The 23,000-nt window shown below is 53.6% G+C and overlaps 1 protein-coding gene across 3 annotated transcripts in view; it reads left to right on the forward strand.

The window, feature by feature from the left end:
* The window catches only part of NECTIN1 (nectin cell adhesion molecule 1), a 177,212-nt gene that overhangs the window by 127,820 nt on the left and 26,392 nt on the right, over positions 1-23,000 (forward strand). For all 3 annotated transcript variants that reach the window (XM_075909739.1, XM_075909740.1, XM_075909742.1), the window contains exons 6-7: positions 16,522-16,669; positions 22,791-22,878. In XM_075909739.1, coding sequence (XP_075765854.1) covers positions 16,522-16,669; positions 22,791-22,878 — 236 coding nt within the window. The remainder of the gene's footprint in view (positions 1-16,521; positions 16,670-22,790; positions 22,879-23,000) is intronic.

Here is a 23,000-nt window from a genome sequence, read left to right on the forward strand (position 1 = left end):
TGTAGACATGCTCTTGTGGAAGATTTTTTGTGCAAGAACTCTTCCGCAAATCAGTTCTTGTGCAAGAAGCTGCCAGTGTAGATGTAGCCCCAGTGTGGTTCACTGTCCCATGCAGTGGCATCTAGACCTCAGCAACAATTAAGGCCAAGAGATCTTGACAGCACAGGCTGGAAGCCAGCTGGCTTTTAGCTCAGAGGGTAGAGGTTCCTATATTGCACTCCAGAGGTCCCAGGTTCAAATCTGCCTGGTGGTGGTTATAGGTACAAAGTGGGAGGGTGTTTCTAGTCAGGTCCCTCACTTGTGGGTTTGGTGCTGTTCTGTGTTTTCATTAATGACCTGGATGGTGGAGTAGAGAATTCGCCTCTAAGATTTTGTGACACCTTGCTGGCAGGGGATGCCAGCACTTTGGAGGACAGGCTTAGCATTCCAAACCATCTCGACAAATTGGAGAACTGGTCTCAATTCGACAAGATGAAATTCCGTAAATATAAGTGCAAAGTGTTTGACTTAAGGAGAAAAAAAATCAAGTGCAAAAGAACAAAATGGGGACTCATGCGTTAAGTGGCAGTATTGCTAAACAGCTCTGGGGGTTAGGGATGTGAGAGGCTTACTGGTTTGGGTTAACTGGTGGAGGCTGGAGCAACTCCCCACTGGCCATGAGTAGGGGGGCTGCTCCAGACCTGTCTGTAGTGAGCCCAGGCTGAAACAGCCCCCTGCCTGCAGGGGCTTTCCTTTTTAATCCGTTAACTGGTTAAACAACACATTTAACCAGTTAACCAATTAAATGGGATTTTACATCCCTACTGGGGGTAACGGTGGATCACAGATAGGACCAACCATGTGATGCAAACACGAAAGGGCTCCAATCTTTCTGGGGTGTCCAAACAGGAGGATGGGGCGTAAGACATGAATGCTAATAGCTTTGCTCCGCTCGGTCGCTGCAAGGCCTCCGCAGGAGTGGCCCGTCCTGTCCTGGGGGCCGCACACATCAGGAAAGAGGTGGCAAGTTGGAGAGAGTCCAGTGGAGAGCAACAAACATGATAAAAGGGTTGAGAGAACCTGACCTAAGAAGGAAGGTTAAAAAAACGTGAGCCCACTCAGTCCGGAGAGAAGACGACTGAGCAGTGAGCCCTGATAACACTCTTCAGATATGGGCAGGGCTGCTATAAAGAGGACAATGATGAACTGCTCTCTGTGCCCACGGAAAGCAGGATAAGAAGTAATGGGTTTAATCTGCAGCCGGGAAGATGATAGGAAAATCTTTCTAACTCTAAGGGTAGTTAAGCTCTGGAAGAGGCGTCCAAGGAAATCTCCATCAGGGGAGCTTTTTAAGAACAGGTTACACCAGGGGTGGCCCCCAGCTTGCCTGGAGCTTGCCCGTGAGTCTTGGGGTTCCCCGCCCCCCAGCATTGGGGAGCTCATGCTGGTGCTCCAGACCCCTTGTGGCACACGCAATCTACTAGGCTGGGCCCCTGTAGGCTCTGCTGTGCAAGGGGAGGCGGGGAGCATCTTTCTCCTTCTTACTCGTGGGCCACCCCGATTGATTTTCTATGGGTCCCATTGACCCAAAAAAGCTTCCCCCAGCCCTGGTTAGGGATGACCTATGCTTGGCTCTGGTTCAGCGCACAGGCTGGGCTGGCTGATCTTTGGAGAGCCCTTGTGGTCCGTGCCTTGATTGATTTGTCTGGGCTCTGGAGGGTCTCTCGGGTGTCAGCTGGAGATGCCGCAGCGGGGCTTATCAGGGTGAGGAGCACGCAGAAGAGAGCAGCTGCAGCAACAGCTGGTAAGCGAAGGATCCCCCAGTCTGTTTGGAAGCCGTAGTTGTGCCCGACTGCGTTAGGTGCTGGACACACCTCAAGAGGCGATTCTGCTCCTCCTGGCTAGCTCTCTGAACGTCACTGCTGCCAGTGGGAGAAGGACGGGGTCCCCGGGGTCTCTCCTTTCTGGCGACACTGAGCCAGGCTTGGCCCTGGCGGAGACGCAGGGGGGATGGGTCGGGCCCAGGCAGAGTGGCAAGTGAGCTGTCCCCAGGAGGACAGCTGGGAGGTCGTTAAGCTAATTAACTCCATTAAAACGAATGCTCAGCACTAAAGCGGCAGCAGCGGCGCCCCATCTCTCCACGTTTGTTTGACGGCTGTCTGAACAAGCATGGCCCTCATGCGCTTTCCTGGGGATCCGTGCGGTGTCACCGGCCAGAGACGGATTATGGGGCCGGGCCCTGCTCTCTCCTGCAGTGACATCGGTCGGGAGTAAGGGTGCTGAAATCCCTCCCGTCCCTCTGGGTATGCGCTGGTATCCCGGGGGATCAGGCGCTGGCCCCTTTCGAGCCAGGAGAGGCAATTTCAAGTGCCGTCGCCTCCTCGAAAATGTGCAGAAGAAAAATAAATTAGCAAAAGGATTTGCTTGTTCATTGCTCCGCTAAGCTGGGAGGAAACGGAGCGGAACCACAATTAAGAGGTAGCAGGGAGGGTGGGGGAATCATTCAGCATCCCCAGAGCCGCGCTGGGGGCGTTGTGCCGGGCTGGCCCTGGGTGGGAAGCAGCAGACGCTGACCGATAGGTGGGACTGAAGGGGGCAGGTTTTGCCTTTCCAATGAAGGGAGGGGAGCCCTCGAAGGGATGGATGCATTGCATCCAGGGCTGCTAACAGGCGCAAGGTGCCCCAGGGTCTGGTGACTTAAGAGGACCTGTGGCCCCAGCCAGAGGCTTGTCCCCTTTAAATCACCACTGGAGCCCTACACAGCAGTCCGGGTGGCACTGAGATTAGCCCTGCCCCACCCACATGAGGCTCCGCCCCTTCTGGGCAGCCTGGAGCCAAGCCCCGCCCGCTATTGCCGGCACCTTGCGAAGTCTGTTGCCAGCCCTGATTGGATCAGACAGAAGGGGGGCTGAGTCTGCCCCCCTCTTTCCCAGACCTGGGGTGGGGCTGTACTAGCTGTCACTTCTCTCTCAGGCCGTTCTCCGTGTTTCTCCTTGTGTCTCACACCCGTAGGAAATGCATGGTCTGGGATGGAGCGGTTTGTCTGCGTAAGTCGCCGTGTGCAGGAGCTGGATGGGGGGCGGCCCTGTGGACTGCCCACCCCCTGTACATCTTAGCAAACTTCCCATGGCTGCCTGATCTCAGCCTCAGACCCACGGAATAGCTCCGCGACTCCCGTCCCCTGGCACGTGGCTTCTGTCCACCATAGTCCAGCGTAACCCCTTGAGCTCATGGACTCTGGCCACACCTAATCATGGTCCCGCTCAGGCACCACACAGGCCTAGCATGACCCTGGCTGCACCCCAGAAACCTGCACACGCCCCAGGACCAGCCAAGCCTTGGCCAGCTCCCAGCCCCCCCATCTTGGCTGAGGAACCAGCACCAAGGTGGAGCAGCAGAAGGCCCGTGGGGGCCTTGCTTGCTCCTTGCCCATGAGCTCACCCTGCAGGTTTGCATTGATTGAGTCTACAAAGAAAAATGCCCTGCTGGCATGGGGGGTGGGCGGGCCTGGGGGGCTCCCATGGGGGCCCTGGATGGCAGGGGTGGGGCTGGGAGTGCCCCACCCCTGCCATTCAGGGCTCCCAACTGTAGTGGCAGCCCTCGCCCCCTCCAGCATGGGGGAGTAGATGAATGGTGGGCGGCTCCAGACTTCCCCCACCACTGCCTCAGCGGTGCATGGGAGGGTGGGTGGATGGATGGTGCATAGCCACAGCCTTTCCTGGCTCCCCCAGTCCCAGAGGGCAGGTGGCATGGCTCCAGACTAGGGAAGCGGCACTGAATGGGCGGAGCTAGAGGCAGTGTGGGCGGGGCCAGCCGGGCAGTTTGGGATGTCATTGCCTTCCCCTGCCTCTTATACTCGCCGCCCCTGCCTGCCTGTGAGCTCCGGGTACCAGCACGGGGGCGGGGAACACCAGCTGCACACAACAGTGACTGAGTGAAGCTGCAGCCTTTGTCCCTGGCATCAATAGCTGCCCCCCACCGGCCCAGGCCAGCAGGGGCCACCTCAAGGACTGGGATGTGTAGCGGAGGAACAGGTTTCTGACCCCGCCTTGGTGCGCTCTGGCTGCCGAGGTGCCATGTGGTTCTCCGGAGATGGGGGGGGGGGCAGTTGGGTTGCCAGAAAACGTTCTTGGGGCATTGCATGGCAAGTGGAGAGATGGAGCCAAGCAGACGGCCCTGAGCTAGCCACCCAGCAGCCTAGAGCCTTTGAAATCTGCATCCAGACCCTCATGGGGGATGCAGGCCGTTCTGCAGGCGTCGGGATGGATGCTTGTGTGTGTGCACACGAGCACCTGCCGTCCGTCTTGTCCGGATTCCAGTGTGGTCAATCCAGTCTAACCGCAGGGGGCTGAGCAGGGGTCGGTCAGCATAGCTGCCCTGAAGGCCATGGAATCGTGCCAATTTCCACCTGCAGAGCATCTAGGATGTGCTTATCGCTGCAGGAGCTTCCTTGCTAACCCTCCCCCAAGCACTTTAAAAGACATGAAGAACTCCCCCACCCCGGACTATTGCCGGCTGTTGTCATGGGGTGTTAAACAGCTGCTGTGCTCCCCACCAGAGGTGGCTGCTTTTCTGGACCGGGCAAAGCCATCCCTACACCTGTTTTTTGCAAAGAGCTGAGTGATCTCTCGCTGCCGACGTTACTCTCCTAGGATCAATGGCTGTTTCCGCCAGGCCTGGCTGGGTTAACTTTCCGCTCCACCTTGCGATTACCCAGCCTTAAACGCCATCCTTATTAGCCGGCTGCTGCAGGAAACTCAAAGAGGAATTGCAATCGGAGGTCGCCAGGGGTCAAACTGAATTCCAGAGGAGATGAGACTCTCACAGTCCAGCAGCTACTTAAACACTGATGGCATGGGTCCTCTGCATGGCAGGCCGGGGGAGAAGGGGGAGGAAGGTCATTAGCAACCGGAGATGAGCTGCCTCTGGTACCTGCTGCCACGGCCGAAGTTGGGTGGCAAAGCAATTGCCCCTGATAGAATGGGCATGAAATCTCGACTAATAACAAACAGCCGGGCGTGTCCATTGCCAGATGAGTTTCCTCTTCAAAGCAGGAGCTCCGGGGAGGGGTCTGCTCCCCCCCTCTCCCCCATTCGCCATGCTCCCAGGTCTCCTCCACCCTGTGGAGTTGTTTTCACAGTGCTGGTGGGTGAGTGAACGCAGAGCGAGGCAAACAGGTCAGGAGGGCATGGAAGGGAAAAGCCGTCAGGTGCACCAGGCTGGGCTCTCCCCTGGGATTAGATCAGCCTCCAGGTACTGGCTGGTGGGGGATTGCTCTGCTGCACCAGCTCCCAGCGTGATCTGTAGGTGGAACACTCGGGCGGCCTCCCAGGAGAGATTCAAATGCTGCCCAGCTGACAGCACAGCGCCCCTAGCAGGCAGCAGGCACTGGTGGTGCACATCCAATCATGCCTTCGAGAACCTCACAACATTTATTCTGCACACAGGTGGCAACAATTAAAGGGAACACAGGCGGAGACCACCGCAAACCCTAGGAAGAGCAGGTTGGGCCTGTCCGTTGGAGACCTGAGTGTTGCGGCTATGAGATCCCAGTGCCCACAGCCCACCCGCAGGGCTGGGAGTAGGGGGGTGACCGTGCTCTCTGCTGCACAGAGTGGTTGGGCTCAGGGTGAGACGAGGATTTCTGCTGAATGCCGCGGGGGGGCCTAGAGCTGTAGACCAACCACAAGCAGAGCGAGGGGCAGCTCCCTGAACAGGGCTGGCGGGGGTGTAAATGACAGTTACCTTTGTCTGAGGTAAATGGTCGGAGGTAAACAGGATGAAGTTTAATAAGGACAAATGCAAAGTGCTCCACTTAGGAAGGAACAATCCGTTTCACACAGACAGAATGGGAAGCGACTGTCTGGGAAGGAGTACGGCAGAAAGGGATCTAGGGGTCATAGTGGCCCACAAGCTGAATATGAGTCAGCAGTGCGACACTGTTGCAAAAAAAATGCAAACACGATTCTGGGATGTACTAACAGGTGGGTTGTGAGCAAGACACCAGAAGCCATTCTTCCGCTCTACTCTGCGCCAATTAGGCCTCAACTGGAGTATTGTGTCCAGTTCTGAGCACCGCCTTTCAAGAAAGATGTGGAGAAATTGGAGAGGGTCCAGAGAAGAGCAACAAGAATGATGAAAGGTCTAGAGAACATGACCTAGGAGGGAAGGCTGAAGAATTGGGTTTGTTAGGTTTAGAAAAGAGAAGACTGAGGGGGGACATGATAGCAGTTTTCAGGTGTTTAAAAGGTGTCACAAGGAGGAGGGAGAAAACTTGTTCATCTTGGCCTCTGAGGATAGAACAAGAAGCAATGGGCTTAAACTGCAGCAAGGGAGGTTTAGATTGGACATTAGGAAAAAGTTCCTAACTGTCAGAGTAGTTAAACACTGGAATGAATTGCCCAGGGAGGTTGTGAAATCCCCTTATCTGGGGATATTTAAGAGTAGGTTAAATAAATGTCTATCAGGGATGGTCTAGACAGTATTTGGTCCTGCCATGGGGGCAGGGGACTGGACTCGATGACCTCTCAAGGTCCCTTCCAGTCCTAGTATTCTATGATTCTAAATAAGCAGCCCCATCAAATAGCCGGGGATTGCTTTTAAAGCCTTTTCTTATTCACGGATTTGTGCAGAGCCCAATACAGGAATACCAGCTCTGCCTCCACCTTGGGTTTAACCATTTCTGTTCCGGTCACATCCCCAGCTCAGCAGGTTAATAACCCTCTTGCTCTCTTCCCCCTCTTCTTTCGAGGAAATACAGGGCCTGGGTCCCCTTTACCCTGTGCTGCTGCCCCTGATAAAGAGCGCGGGGCGGCAGCAGCCAGCTGAGAGGGGTCTGAGCTACCAGACCCAGCGTGAACCGGCGCTGAGCCAGGCAGCCTGCCCGCCTGGCTCCTAATACACTTTAAATGCAGAGCCGCAGTGGGGGTATGTCCTGGACCCGGTGTGAGCCAGGACTGAGCTTGCCCCAAACTCCCATCTTGCTCCCATCTTGCCCCAAACTCTCCTCTCCCATCTCCCCGGCCCGTTCCCCTTCTCCCGGCCTCCCAAGCCTCTTGTCACCTGTGCAAGTAGAGTGAGGATGCATGTGGTGTCACCCCACTTATCAACAGAGCTGTGGCCGTGCAGCACATGGGAGCAGCAAGCTTTGCCCGGGCGCTTGGGACCCAGCACCCAAGGAATCTCGTTAAGCGTGTGGATTAGTTTGTTTTCATTCTCTCTCTTCCATCCTGACTGGCTCCTTCCAGGGTCTTCCCACTTCGGGTTCACACTGGTGTGATCGGAGTCCTGCTTCCATCAGATATCCTGACTGGTTAATCAGGGCGTTTGATCTCCTTCCGGCAGCACAATAGGAGAAGACAATGCAGATTTATAACCTGCTTGAGAGGCATCCACAGTTCCAAAGAGCCATGTGGGAGCCAGAACTCCTGGGTTCTGTTGCTGGCTCTGCCAATGAATGGCAAGTTGCACATTTTTTTTGATGGATTGCTTTTCCCATCTGTGAAATGGGGATTATAATATTTAGCCACATTGGAGAACAGCTTTGAGAACCCCAAAGGAAAGAGGTAGCAGGTTTAAAAAGAAAAAAAGGAAGCGTTTCTTCACGCAGCACTCGGTCAACCTGCGGAACTCCTTGCCAGAGGATCTTGTGAAGACCAGGACTTTAACAAGGTTCAAAAAAGAGCTAGGTAAATTCATGGAAGATAGGTCCATCAATGGCTCTTAGCCAGCATGGGTAGGAATGGTGTTCCTAGCCTCTGTTTGCCAGAAGCTGGGAATGGGCGACAGGAAAGGGATCACTTGTGGATTCCCTGTTCTGTTCACTCCCTCTGGGGCAGTTGGCTTTGGCCACTGTGGGCAGACAGGACACTGGGCTAGATGGGCCTTTGCTCTGACCCAGTCTGGCTGTGCTTATGTTCTTAGACACACACAACAGTGCGCGTGCGCTGGGTTCGTTATTAATACATAGCATTTCAGTCTGTTTCCAAGGAGGACGAGGAGGTAGGCGGCTCCTTGCTGTGCTCCCAACTCCGCGGGTGCAGGGAGCTGGGGGAAACGGAATACAAGAACAAACGGAAGGAGGAAAATGGCACCAAAAATTTTTTTTGGGTTGTTTTGCTTTCATCCTCAGTGCTAATTGTTCACGTTCATTCCAGTTCCAGCCGGAATGAAGCGCTCCTGGCAGCTGTTAGCCGCTCAGATAAGGCTGAGTTGTTTGTTTAGCCCCATTGGGCTGCCCGCAACTTGCCTCGCTGCCAAATGCTTCGCGCAAACTTTTGGGGGAGTTTTAAGCAATTCTAGCGTGACATGGAGCGAGGGTGTTTGCATTCTTAATTTGCAAGAGCGTGTCTCCGACCAAGCCTCATTCCCTCCCCGCAGCCCTTAGGCCCTGTCTCACACGCCCTGGATCCCTACAGCTCTCCTAGTGCACCCCTATACTGACCCACGGCTCCCACTGCTAGGCCCTCCATACCGAGCTGTGCATCCACGCAGGGCCACATTATGACTTTCATGGGCCCTAGGCACTTTTGCCTTCCTGGGCCCCTTCCTCCATAAAAAATAAAATATTAAAAATTATTTTTGATATAACTTTAAATACTTCAACATTTTAATTTTTTTCTGTTTTAGGCAAAATGTAATAGATTTTTGTGGGCCCTAAAATATTCATTTTTTATGATGTGAGAAAAAAATTAAAACATTTTCTTCGACCCTAAAAGTTCATTTTTTTATTCTGATTTTAAAAGAAGTTAAAACATGTTTGCGGGCCCTTAAAAGTATCATGGGCCCTAGGCACTGTGCCTACTGTGCCTAATGATAAGTTGGCCCTGCAGCCACACCCGCAGCACCCCAGTTAATACAAGGAGCCCCCCCTTCTCCCACTCACTCATCCCAGGCGAACGCAGCCAGATAGGCAGGCAGACGGATTGCAGCACTCAGCAGGTTCATTAAGACTCCCCCGGAGTGAACTGCTTCTAGGAAGTGAGGTTGATAAGGTCAGGGACCAGGGACTGGAAGGGCCAGGAGCCAGGGAACCACAGAGGCGAGGAGAAGAGGGAAGTACAAGGCTGACGAGGTGGAGAGGGAGGAGGAGATGGAGGGGGAACTAGAGAAAAGCAGGAGACAGCGTCCCTCTTTGTAACCCTCCTTTCACTCGCTGGCCTGGCCTTTCTCCCTCTTGGCCTGTCCAGCCAAGCATGCATCTGACACTGCTTTACTTCCTCCCTTCTTTCCCCCCTGGTGTATTCGGGGCTGGTTCTGATCTGGCCCCTGTCCGATCGGATCACCGCCCGGCACGTCCGTCGTCATCCCCCTCTCCGTGCACCATGGAATGGTCTCGTTGGGTAGGGTTGCTGCAGTGGGGTGCCGGGCGTTGGGTGTGAGGTCTACTGAGCTTTAGCACCCGGGGGAGTTGGTTCTGTGTCTGGAACCAGCTGCCAAGGCTCGTCTGTCTCGTGCTCCGACGAGATTCACCCTTTGTGGGAGAAAGGGCCGGGCCAATGGAGCTATTTACCTTCCTCCTGGAACTCCTGTGTATCCTTCATCCTCCCCTTCTCCTCTTCCTCCGACTTTCTCCCATTGCCCCCTCCCTCCCTCTCTCTTCCCTGCCAACTGACGGCTGCATCCCCCCTTCTCCCAATCTTCCCGACTCCCTCCACTGCCCCTACCTCCAATGCAGGCTCCTGGAGATTCACTTGGCTCTGTTTATTTATTTATTCCCCACCTTGCACAAGTCCTTTCCTTGCCAAGGGCCTGATTTACAGCGGTAGCAGGAAGCTGATGTTCCCTGCTCGCTACCTGACATCAAGAGAGTCATTAGGGCCCAATTCATCATGAAAATACCCCAGCCGAAGTGACTGCAGGATTCTTTACAGTCCTCGTCCCTGCCACAATTGCTAATGGAGTCCTAGAGATCATCTCCCGTTGCTTCAGCTGTCTGCCTGAGCATGGCAGTAAGTGAGCTGTCTCAAGGCAGAAATATTATTTATGGGGTATGGCGCGGGAAAGAGGGGGGAGAAGAGGCACTCAAGTACCACGCTCGGGAGGGTGAGAGCTGGCCCTTGCCTTGTGACGACAGCTGTGAGTTGCTGCTTGGCTCCGAGCTTTCAAAGAGGGGCCGGGCAAGGAGATGCCAGCGGATGGAGATGCTGGGTCAGGTAGGATAAAAGCAGGGTCGCATCAAAGCACATAAAGGGACACGAGAACAGAAGAGATAGTGAGGTCGTGACAGCGTATTGTCTCCTGGAGCCTTTTCCATGCTGGCTGGGATGTCTCAAGCTGGTGTTCAGTTCCCAGGCATTGATGTGACAAGTGTATCTGTTCTCTGCCGTGTCACCCAGGGACTGATCGCGGGAGTTGCTGGTGAGAAGGGATGCCTCTGTGACTCTCTTGCTGCCCCTCTATGCTCCTGGGTGCAGCAGTCTAGGAGAGGGATGCGCACAGACCTGTTGCTTTCGCGGCTGCCTCACAGCGGGTTTTGCGCCAGCGATGCGAAGGGACTTCAGGCATGGGATGGCATGTGTCAGCCTCACAGCTAAGCAGCTGGCAGAGTACCCAATAGGGGGCGCTTTTCCATTGGATTCAGCACTGAACCTGAAGGTTAGAGTTGTCAGATGGTTTCAGAAAAAATACTGAACAACAAACAAACAAAATCACGCCAGGAAAAAGGCCCCACATGATGAGGATTTTTGTCCCTAACAGGCTGCTGGCGACCACCTGCCATCTTGCTTCCCTGCGCAGGGCCAGACAGCTCCCCTGTGGAACCCGGTAAGCATTAGGGTTGTCAGGCTGCCTCCGTATTGAGCCGACAGTCCGGGATTTTCGCCTCCTGGCCGGGAAAAAAATCATTTTAGGTGTCCGGTATTTTCTGAATTTTTTTATTGGACAGGAGGTGAAATTACTGGACTCCTGGCAACCCTACGAAGGCTCCACATTGCAAGTTTGCTAGACAGACTGTCTTGTGGAGGGGGTACGAATCAAACGGGCGGAGCACATCTTGCCAATAAAAACTACTGGAATGGATTTATTTTGGCAGGGCAGCATTTGACAGATAACACCAATGCCTATTTTAAGCAACTTTTTTTTTTTAGTTTTATCCATTTAAATTTTTACACAAAATTATTGGCGAGGATCAGGCAGCTGGGTGGGTCAGAGAATAATTATTTCATGACCATAAATGTTGAGTTCAATGAGTTAAAGCTTTATAACCATTAAAACACAAAGGGCCCACGTCCTCTGCCAAAACAGGCGAAGAAAAGATCCTTAAATCAACAAGTTCTAAAACCAGCATTTTCCTGACTTTGCCTGTCTGTCAATTTCAGATACTATTGACGGAAATATGTTTTTTGCCGGTTTGTGCATATGCTGTGAAATCGACATTTGCCTCTAAAATCTATCCCACCCAAGCCTAGGAATGTTAATTCCAGTGAGAGAGATACAGTCCAACATAAGAAATTACATTCTCTCTGCTTCCAATGGGTCACAACAGTCGGCTTCACTTCCCGTCCTAAGCTGCATTGTTCCTGGGGGCTGTTAAAAAGTTGGTCGGTTCCACCCCTGTGGTAGCTGCTTTTCATCAGTGGAGGGAAACAATTCCAATATACTCCTCATAGCCCCAGACCGTTATTATCCTGTCTGCTCTTACATGGGGAATCCCACTGACAAGCAGAGAGCCATTGTGAGAGGTCAATTGTGTGTAACCCATGGAAGCTTTAGGGCTGGAAGGCCCTGCAGAGGTGACAGAGTTAACAATCTGCAGGTTGAACCTCTCTGGTCCGGCAACATCCATTGTCCGGCATGATGCTAGTTACCCGGGTGTCCGCTTATCAGGGGGGTGGCCAAGTTTCCTGCGGTCCTGTAAAGTTTGTTTACAGCCACCAGTCTTGGCTCTCACTGTTCTGTGTTGCTTTTTAGCTCTATTGTTCCCCTAAATGTCTTCTAAGAGACCAGTGAGTTTCATGCTGCTAGACAACACTGACCTCCCATAGTTCAGCAAATTCTTTGGTTCAGCATCAGTCAGGTCCCAGACTAGAGAGGTTCAACCTGTATCAAGAGGAAGCTTAGGCCAGTAGCTTGGGATTTGAGGGACCTTATTTAGACCTTACTCAGTCCCATGCTTTCCTGCACCTTGGGCTATCCCCCTTTCCATCCTCACCTGTCAACAGCCCTCCCCAAATCTTCCCATTTCATGTAGAGGTGCCTGATGGCCTTCAGTACTGTTCAGTTCCATGCTATCCGCAGCCTTCCTCTCTTTCTTCTTGCATTTTCTGGCTTCCATTCACAGGCAGTATTTGATGAGTGTTCTTTTCCCGTTCTCAGAACACCGATGTCTTCTTTTGTAGATTATTTGTCAGAGGGTGCATTGTGCAGTAATTGTTCTAACTTCTTCATTCGTCTTCCTATCGCTATACATTATTCCCAATATTCTTCTCAGACGTTTGTGATGAAATGCATCCAGCTTTTGTGTATCTTTCTTGGTAAATTGCCATGTCTCACTGCTCTGGGTTGCGATGGCAATAACAATTGTTTTGTGCGCGCTCAGCATTGTCTTGAGGGAGATGTTTTTTGAGTTGCCAGATGTTTACGAGTCTTCCAAATGCAGAGCGTGCCTTCCCCAACGTTTCTTCTTATTTTCTCAGAACTGGAACCCTCTTGACTGATGGTACTTCCAAGAGGCATCAAATTGTCCACCTTCTCCGGTTTCATGGTCATGTCAATGGGGACTACAGGGACAGAAATAAAAACAGAGGAAGTAAAATTAGAGAAAGTGGGGAGGGATTTGGAAGACCCAGTTTCAATTTTCTGCTCTGCCACCGACTTGTGACATGTCCTTTGACAAGGCACTTAATATCTCTCTCAGTCAGAGTTTTCCACGGGGTACTGATAATGCTCTATGTCACAGGGCTAGTTGCAGGGTTAAATACATTATGAGGTCGTGACGTGTTTCAGAAGGGTCGTCGTGTTAGTGAGTTCAGCAAAAACAATGAGGAATCCTCCGGCACCTTAAAGACTAACAAAGCTCCAGCCCACAGAATCTTATGCCCTAGTAAATTTGTTAATTTTTAAGGTGCCCTAGGCCTCCTTGTTGTTATGATAAGATTGTGAGAGCTATTCATCAAAAGACCTACCTATGAGGTAGGTGCTAGGAGCCGAGCAAACCCCACACCATCTTCCTAGTTCCTAGTTCAATCAGAATGAACAATACTGGCTCTTCCTGCCCCCACTTTCAGCTGTCTGTTCTCAGCTCAATGAAATAGAGCCAGGGAGCCCGGTGCTGGTGAGTTTTGTGAGGGTTAGTGCAAGAGGTCGTGTGAGTTCCTGCCACTGCCTTCGGGGCTGGGAAGGCTGCAACCGTTCCATCCTCTTCTGGGAGCAGCAGCGGGGGAGTCACCATCAGAACAACAGAACCTGTTGTAGTAACAGGGTCCCTAGTGCTGTCCCTCCTGACACATCACTGCCGCGCTACGGTGGTATTGCTCTCCATTCTTGATTGCCCTCTGGAGGACCTGCTCCAGATAGGTGCTCGCGGCTCCGTCCTGCTGCTTTTGGCTCCAAGCACCCGTGCTCACATGGATGGGCAGAGTAAAGGGTGTGCAGTGGTGAAAGAGTCCACGATGAGGAGATGAGTGATTAGTTCTGTGATCCCTACGTGGATTGATTTGCACATTCCTAGTGGTTCAAGCAGGGAATCGTGAGCCAGGGAGCCTGGGTTCTAGGTCTGAGATGCCGCATGGTCACAGTGTTTCTCAACCGGTGGCATGAGAGACGACTGAAATTTGGAGAAAACTGATTTTTTGTTTTAAGTTTTACAGCGTTTTATTATTTTTGTACCTTTTACACCCAACAATGCCATCACCCGCTGTGCCGTAGTGTGGGTACCTTGCTGGTTGCTAGGCTTGGGTTGTGAGTGACCTCCACTGGCTGCTGTCTGCAGCACGGCCCAGCAGGGCAGGGGATGAGTCATTATGCAAGGGGGCTTCGAACCTGTCTGACCAGTTATCTCTCAGGGAGCAGAACAATGGGAAGAAGAGTGGAGCCCTGGCTGGGGGCAGGGCTGGAAGTGAGGGTATGTCTACACTACCCCGCTAGTTCGAACTAGCGGGGAAATGTATGCATACCGCACTTGCAAATGAAGCCCGGGATTTGAATTTCCCGGGCTTCATTTGCATAAGCCGGCCGTCGCCATTTTTAAATGCCGGCTTGTTCGAACCCCGTGCCGTGCGGCTACACGCGGCACGGGCTAGATAGTTCGAACTAGCAAGCCATTCTGCACTATCTGTACGCCTCGTGGCTTCATTTGCAAGTGCGGTATGCCTACATTACCCCGCTAGTTCGAACTAGGGTGGTAGTGTAGACATACCCTGAGTTAGTTAGGTTTCTGGCTGGTTTCATGGAGGAAGCAGCCTAGGCAACAGGCTGGGATTTAGGGACTTCCCTATCTCCAAGGGGGCTGAGGCATCCTAGCCCTGCCCTGGAACCAGATGACATTTATGCTGTGCTGTATCCTGGAGAAGCAATAAACTCCCTCTATTCTACTGGCTGGTGGAGTCTGTCCGTGCCATTACGGGGGTGCAGGAGATGGGAAAACTCCAACGTGCTGTCACACCTGCCCGGCTACGATTAAGTTGTTTACACTAATGTGTTGCAATGGTAGAAAAAAATTGTGTGTGTCTGAAAATTGTAGGTACTAGGGGTACTTATATTTTTTAAAGGGGGTACTTATTTTTTTTTGGAAAAAGGGGTACTTTATAAAAAAAAGATTGAGAAACTCTGGTCTAGCAGTTAGAGCAGGGAGTGAGAGCTGGGATTCGGGGGATCAGGTCCCGGTTCTGGCAGGCAGGGGATTATAATGGTTAGAAAAGGGAGTGGGGGTCCAGACTCCTGGGTTCCTTCCCCAGCATTGCCCCCAAATTACTGGAGGATCTCGCAGACAAGTCACTGCTTTGTTTAAGCGCCAGAGCTGGAAGCTGATTGGTCCACATCTGATAGGAGTGGCATGGCGGACAGCGGTGTTGATTGGTCCAGCCCTCTAGTGTGTGTCAGGGAAGGATGCTAGTTGGTCAGTGCCCCTAACAAGCAATGGGGTGGCAGGGACAGAGCGTGATTGCCCTGGGCCTTACCTAATAGACAGGTCTGGCCGGACTGGCCCACTTCTCGGGCATGTGATGGGCTCAGGTGCTGAGGATATAAAGCAGATTGTACTTAGGGAGGAGGTGGTCACATGGGTCTCACCACCACGTCTGTTCCCTTGCAATGGGACACACACGCCATGTGGGCAGGTCTCTGCTCCATGCTCTGCTGTGAGCATATCCCTTCCCCGGGGACCAGGCTCCTGTAGACCCCTTCTTCTCCCCTCCCCTGGATTTTTTTTCCTTCTTCCATTCCAATTATCATCCTCTTTCATCACTGCCAGAGCTGTAAGTACAAAGTACCAATTAGCTAGTTTTCAAGTTTAATTAGGTTGGAAGGTAGAGCAAATTAAATCCTTTTATCGTACGTTTCAAAGCACTTTCCCATCAACCCCACGGGATCGGTTTCCTTTGAATGAGGTCCATGGGAGCGGCACCGGGGCCGGCTCTGAGTCAGGGTGCTCTCCGGTGCCAGGGCCAACGGGAGCCACGGCGGGAGGCACACACCCCATCTGACAGCCAGGACATCTGTGCTCCAGGGATGCAAGACACAGACACAGACATGCACACACACCCCTCTGCCCCCAGTCCGTCCCAACCTCCAGGAATAAAAGCGCTTCACTGGGATTAACCTCTGATTGTACAGATTCGTCTTTCTGGGTGTTCAGCCAGCAGCCGAAGGGTTAACACTCCTTCACAGAGCCAGTCCCCTGGTGCACGGGGAGGAGTTTTTGGTGGGCACTTGTGCCTGGGGATCTCTAGCCACGAGGAGAGGGAATGATGGGCTTCCCGCCATTGTCATATCTGAGTACAAGGATCTCTGGGAGGATGAGGTCCCCCGTCCCCTGCTGGAGCATCTCTCCCTCTCCTGCTGCCCCGTCGCTTTCCCCCGGCTGTTGGTTCTGGCCCTTTGGATGGAGCTGGTCATGGGGAGGCAGGTCCCACTGGGGTGCGGTGGCAGAGAGGGGTCCGCAGTGGTGACAGCAGCATGCTGGGCTCTTGGCGAGGAGGGTCACGGTACTCAGCAAGGGGCGGATGAGTGGGGAGACTTGCTTACCCTATGGGAGGCCAGGGAAGGAAGCATCTGGAGCTCCTCAAGGCAGAGCCCTATGACGGTGCCGTCCATGGACCTGGAGGTTGGAAGGGGCCCAGACGGAGCAGTGTCTGTCAATAGGGAACCAAGTCTCTGGAGACCTGGAGGAACCAAGGGCCATCCTGGAGCAGAAGGGTCTGCCTTGCAGGGGGAGGCACAGGGCAGGGAGATCAAGGAGGGCATGTCTGTCTGTCTGTCTGTCTGTCTGGAGGCTGACCTCTCTCCAGGAACCACGGGGTCTGCAGTGTCTCGGGCCTCTGGCACCAGAGCTCCTGGGCTCCTGAGGCTAATGCATTGCTTGTCATGTCCTGGTGTTCATTGCAGATAAGCCGCAGCCGCAGGGTGCCCCTGGGGGCATTATCGGCATCCTGGGGGGTGTCATTGCTGCAGCTCTCATCATCGGCGTGGCTGTCACTGTGTTCATCATCTACCGGCGCCAGCAGAAGAGCCGCACGGAGACCGACAATGACTTGTGAGTAGCCTCGGCGGTCGCTCCAGCTCCAGCCGTTTCGGAGAACTGGGCGGGAAGGGGGTTGCTGTGTTCGGACAAAATGAATGACACTGGCCGTGCATCTGGAGGCAGGAAGCAGCAGCCAGCACAGCACAAGCAGGGTGCATGTCACCAGGGCCGGGCCTAACCACCTGGCGGCCACGAGCAAAAAAGAAAAAAAAAACGCCGGGGAAAATTTGTCAAGCAAACAACAACAAAAAAAGGTCAGGGAGTAACCAGGGAAACCTGGGGGATGATTCAGGAGGTCAGGCCAAGATGCAGTCGCAGCCTGCCCCTAAGACCAGCTCTGTCGGCGGCCCCTTTAAAAGGACCACCCCTAAGACCGGCTCTGCGTGCCACTGAGCTGGTGCCCCTCAATTGTGGGCTGTGGCGTTCCAGCCTTGGACCCCCCCCCCCACCCCGTTCTCCTCAGCTCTGCTCATGCTCCGCATCCTAAGCCATGGCTCTCCTTGCTAGTCCATTCCCGGATCCCTCCCTCCAGGGCTCCACCCAGGCCCCTCAGCCCTAAACAGCAACGTTCTCTCAGATTCCTGGCCAGAGCCCGCACATGCATCACTGGGCCCGGGTCCCTGAACCCTAACCCGCCACAGCCCCGGCTGTTTCCCGTCTCTGCTGCCCCTCTGCAAGGAGTGTGGCGCCTCTGTCCACAGGAACACAGGACACCAGGGGAGCAGGGTATGGGTGGGCTCCCACTCTCCACACAGTGCCAATGCTGATACCGACACCAGGTGCACGGGGAGAGACACATGCATCGGGGCTGGAAAAAGCCCGGCCTCTTTGTAGCTTTGCCAAAGCAAACTGGTCAGGATCCCAAGCAAAGGGTGGGTTTGCAGCAGGGGCTGCCAGATCCAAAGCCCCACGGTGAAGGAGGGAGATAAATCTTTGGTGGAGGAAGGAGGGTTGGAATTGGTTCCCCTCTAGTGTATAATGTTCATAGCTGATCCGGTCACAATCCCAGGCCAGTAGCTACCCACCGACATGCCTGCTGGTGCGGGGACAGCCAGGTTTGCAGGCACCAGATTCCCAAGTGCTACCTAGAGCCCTGCTCCCTGCAGACTGACCCCAGAGTCCCACATTGCTTCCCATGGCTTCTCCACCACCCTGTCGCCCTGCTGTGGGTAATTGGGGGCAGGTGTTTAAAGAGGGGGTGTGACGGGGAACCTGCAAAAGCTGCACCAATGCCCATTGAACCTGCAGGGGGGCAGCGTGGCAGGCACAAATGCCAGTTTGCTGGTGCAAAAGTGGGGGCGGGGGGCAGATGCTCAGGGATCCACGACCCAGCCCCCCCTTTGGGTCTGGAAACACATGGCCCCTCCCCTCCTCGCAGCTCTTGGGAAGCGATGACCTGCTCGCTCTCCATGGTCCTGATCCATCCGAGAAGCAGGACAGGAGGCCTGGGACGCGCCCAAGGGGATTCTGCTCCCCATCCCTGTGGTGGATGGCCCAGTTTGAAGTACTGCCCCATGTTGAAGGTGGGCTGGGCAGCCCCGGGCATGGCTCAATGCTAGGAGCAGAGGAGTGAATTATTCTCTTTCATCCCATAGAACGTTGTTAATCTACCCAATCATACACTCAGCCTGGCAGAAGACTCTGTCCTTTCTCAGGGACTCTCTTCCTGTTCCATCCCCCAACACACACATGATACAGTTCTGCAGTGACATGGAAGCCTATTTTCACTGCATCCAACTGGAGAAATATTTCCAACACCCCACTGAACATGGCTCTGACCCACAGGATCCCGCCCTCTTCCCCCCCCCCTCCCCCCCCAACCAACTCTACAAGCAGAAGATTTCTACGTGGACCCCTCCTGATGGTCGAAATGACAGTCTGGACTTCTACCCTGGTTGCTTCTGCAAAGGTGCAAAGGCTGATACTGGGAACCTGCCACCTCATGTGACGTGTAGCCTCAGCCATGCAGAATGCAACGCTTTCCATCGCCTCAACAATAATTCTGACATTGTCAATAAAGGGGGTGCCAGAATCATCATGAATAGGTCAAATTACAAAGAGGAGGCTATGAGAACTCACAAGCACCACATTCTACCGGCCTCTGTCCTCTGATCTCACTGGGGTGTGCCAAAAGAAACTACACCATCTACTCAAGAAACTCCCTGTTACAGATCAGCACCAAATCTATACAAACACACCCTCAGAGCCCCAACCAGGAGTATTCTATCTGCTATCCAAGATCCATAAACCTGGAAATCCCAGACCATCCCAAGTTCCATAATCCTGGAAATCTCGGACATCCCAAGATCCATAAACCTGGAAATCCCAGACATCCCATCCTCTCCGGCATTGGCACCCTTTCAGCAGGATTATCCAGTTAGGTTGACTCTCTCCTCAGACCCTATGCTACCAGCACTCCGAGCTATCTTCGAGACCCCACCGATTTCCTGAGGCGACTACAGAGCATCAGGAATCGTCCTGAAAACACCATTCTGGCCACGGTGGATGTAAAAGCTCTTTACACCAACATTCCACACAAGGGTGGACTCCCTGATGCTGCCACCGCACACCCAGTGGCCCAGCTCTGTGACTTTGTCCTCACCCACAACTATTTCCAATCCGGGGACAATTTATACCTCCACATCGGCAGCACTGCTATGGGTACTCTCATGGCCCCACAAGATGCCAATATTTTCATGGCTGCCCTCAAACGTTTCCTCAGCTCTTGCTCCCTAGCGCCCTTCCTCTGATGTGCTACATTAATGACATCTTCACGGAAAGGAGACCCTTGAAGAATTCCACTATTTCCACGCCACTGCCAACCTCAGCCTGGACCAGTCCACACAAGAGCTCCACTTCCTTGACTCTACAGTACAAATAAATGATGGTCATATAAACACCACCCTGTGCTGGAAACCTGCTGATCACTGTTTTTATCTACCTGCCCCTACCTTCCATCCAGGACACATCTCACGAGCCTTTGTCTACAGCCAAGCCCTAACATTCAACCAGATTTGCTCCAGTCCCAGAGACCAACCCCTGCAAGATCTTTATCAGCATTCTTAAAAAATACCCACCTGGGGAAGAGAGGAAACAGACTGACAAAGCCAGAAAAGGATCCAGAAGTTAATTATTTCAAGACAGGCCCAACAAGGAAAATATCAGGCTGCTCATCCCCTACAGCCTCTGCTTAAGCCCTTCCAGCACATCATCGACAATCTACAATTTATCCTAGAAAACGATCCCTCCCTCTCACAGGCCTGGGCAGACAGGCCAACTCCCTGCTGCTCAGTGAGAGTCCATTGTCCTGCTTTGTCATCCAGGGCACAGAGCAGAAGGTCTTGGAGCAGAGCAGTTGCCCCAATCTGCGCCTCCTTCGCCCTTTGGAGAAGTTCTGCTCCTACATCCTCCCAGGGACCAGAATCCTCCTTCCCGCTGTATCCTTTTTGAGAACAAACTGACTTGCTTATTGCCCTCAGATCACCCCCTTCCCATTTGCAAAGTGCTGAAGTGCTGAAGGAGAAATGGCGCTCCCCCCACCCATTGTTGTTACATCCCGGCAAAAAATTTTTTTGCTCCATTTAATTCTGTTTGAGAGAAGGCACTGGAGGATGGTGGGAGTGCACAGAGAGAAAGCAGAGTGAAAAGCAGGAGCGGACACTATAATAGCCACACAGGGTGAAATTGCCCGGACAGCATCAGGCCTGCAAAAGGGCCACTTTCAGCCAGTTGGTTTCCCATAATGGCCCTCCATAAAAGCACAAGAGCTACATTAGCTGAGAAGAGACACACAATGGAGCAGCCCTGACCCTGGGGAGGCCGCCTGGGACAAGGCCAGGCCGCCTGAAGCCAAAGATAACGGACAGCTCCTCCTCCCTCTTCACCACTTGCCATACAGCCCTCGAGGAGTTTGGTCCAAAGCCCACGGAAGCCAATGGGCAGGCTTGGATTCCTCGGGCTGCACCCTCCTTTTTCCACCCTGCGTCCATGCCCTGAGTCCTGCTCAGGGCTTAGAATGGCCCCCTCCTCCCTCCGCTCCTGGAGTCTACAAGGAGAGCTGTGACGGACCGGGCCGGGTCTGGGCGCAGCTGAGGGCGTCCGCTCAGGGCGAATTGCTCAACTTCGGGGCTCCTTACAGCCCCCAGACTAGTGACCTCTCCACACAGGCCACAAACCAGTCCCACAGAGCGCTTCAGCAGCCTGCCTGAAGCCTCACGAGCAAAACCCCTCCGACACCCCAGCAATATCCATGCCCCAGATGGCCCCAGGCCTCATACACAGGTGGGGGGGGGGGGGTCTTAGAACCCAATCCCACCTACCTCGAACAAGTTCTGTCCGGTTCCAAGAAACCAGCCACGGATCCCTGGTCAATTTACCCTCTGGATCTTACCCACAAATAAGGCTGGGCCAATCCTTTAGAATCTATGATCTAAAGGTTTATTACTACAATAAAGTAAAGCATGAGAGTAAGGTGGTTAAAGGATAGTACGTTACATGCATCGAATCTCCCAGTTCTCGATGCAGGCTCTAGCAGAGATGTTACAGCTGCTGGCTTAAAATTCCTTGTTGAGCATCCTAGGATCAGGATGGGTCCACAGGTCTTTCCGGCTTTTCGATCCCTGCAATGCTGCCTCTGGGATGAAGTGCTGAGCTGAGTACCAAGATGGAGTCGATCACATGGCCTATTTATCCTTCCTTCCTGGTCTCTTCTTGGCTACAGCAGGTCACCTGGCCCATGGCCTATCCCTGTGTTCCCTGCTGGTTGCCCCTAGGTATGAGTCACCACTCTTGAGGTGTGTCCTTGGCCTATAGAGGGCTATTGTTCCAGAGCTTTTCTCGTTAGCATGTCCATAGGCTGAGCTGCTTTGCCCATAGTTCAACCACATATAGAGAAACATTTGGTATCCACACAAAATACATGCTTATAACTTCACATGCCGACACTATACAATCACATGAATAGCATATATGGAATCAGAAGAAAGTAGGCTTCTATTTGACACCTCCCATGGCCCCCTTTGTATTCCTTTTGGGGGCAACACCCCGCTATGGGTGCAGCAGTGATCTGGCTGCTCCCCTCAAAATCCAGTAACGTGACAAGAGCAAACAAGTGTGGGGAGGAAAGGGAGGAAGCCGCCCACTAATTAGCACGGCAAAGTTTTTGTAAAACGATTAGCCGCTGTAAGCGTCAGAGCCGAATCTGCAGACGTCCCCTCGGATGGAGATTCCAGAGGCTGCCAGTCCCCATGCTCCAGGGCAAAAGTTGATTCCCCCATTTGGGGTCAGGAATAAATTGCACAGTGTGTGCATTATGTTGGGGTGCTGGCCCTGACGTGGGTTTACTCCCGTCAGCCTGGGGGCTGCCATCTGTGGCAGAGACTTCCCTGGGGATTAGCCGCACAGCGTGGAGGAAAGAATCCAAGCGGGGTGGGGGGACTATTCGAAGCAGCCCACTTAACGATGCTGACAGCTCCACGGAAAGCAGAATCGATGGATCGCGCCACCTCACAATAGTGCTGAGAGGCCCCACTCCGGATTGAGAGCCCCTGTGCTAGGCGCTGTACAGACAGAGAAGACCCTACTGCAGGTCCAAGGGCCAGGAGGGAGGGGTTGCAGGCAAAGGGGATGCATGGAACCACTGTGTGTTATTCACACTGGGCGGAATTTGTCCCAGGGTCCCTGCCCCGAGGTGCTTACAATCTGGACTGGAATTGTAGTGAAGGGGCAGTAGGGCATGGGGGGGGGGGGACAATGGTAAATGTGGGGGGGTGCAGCTCTCGGAGAGAGAGGTGAGTGCTGGTTGCATCTGGGGTCTCCTAATGACCCCTTTATTCTGGGACTGTGAACATTTCTGTGGCTTATATTGCAGAGCGGGTGAAGCAGATTCCGGGGCAGGGCAGCCCTGATACGTGGGCTCCCTGGGGGGGAGTGAGCATCATAGCGAGTGGAAAGCCCCTCTCCCAGTAATGCCCGATCTGCTTGGCCTAGGTCTGCGCCCCCCCCCCCCCCCCCGGTGCGAGACACGGGGAGTTTTGCCGTGGGCGCTGCCGCATTCAGGATCGAGCCCCTCCCGGTGCGAGAGGGAGATTGCCTCTTTCCTCAGTCGAGCCAACCTCTGCCTCTCTCCCTGCAGGATTGACCTGCCTCCATCCCACAAACCCGCCCCGCCCCCAAAGAGGAAACAGGAGATGAAAAGCCACCTGACGGCCGAAGACATCCAGGTACCTGCCCCAGCCTGGTGCCCGCTTCCTTGGCCAGTGTGAGAGAGGGGCCTTCAGCCGGACTCCAGGGTGCCGGAATGGGGAGGCTGCCTTTGGGAATACCCGATGAAGCAGGTTTGGTG

This window comes from Pelodiscus sinensis, chromosome 26, assembly GCF_049634645.1.
Source record: "Pelodiscus sinensis isolate JC-2024 chromosome 26, ASM4963464v1, whole genome shotgun sequence".
NCBI lineage: Eukaryota > Metazoa > Chordata > Testudines > Trionychidae > Pelodiscus > Pelodiscus sinensis.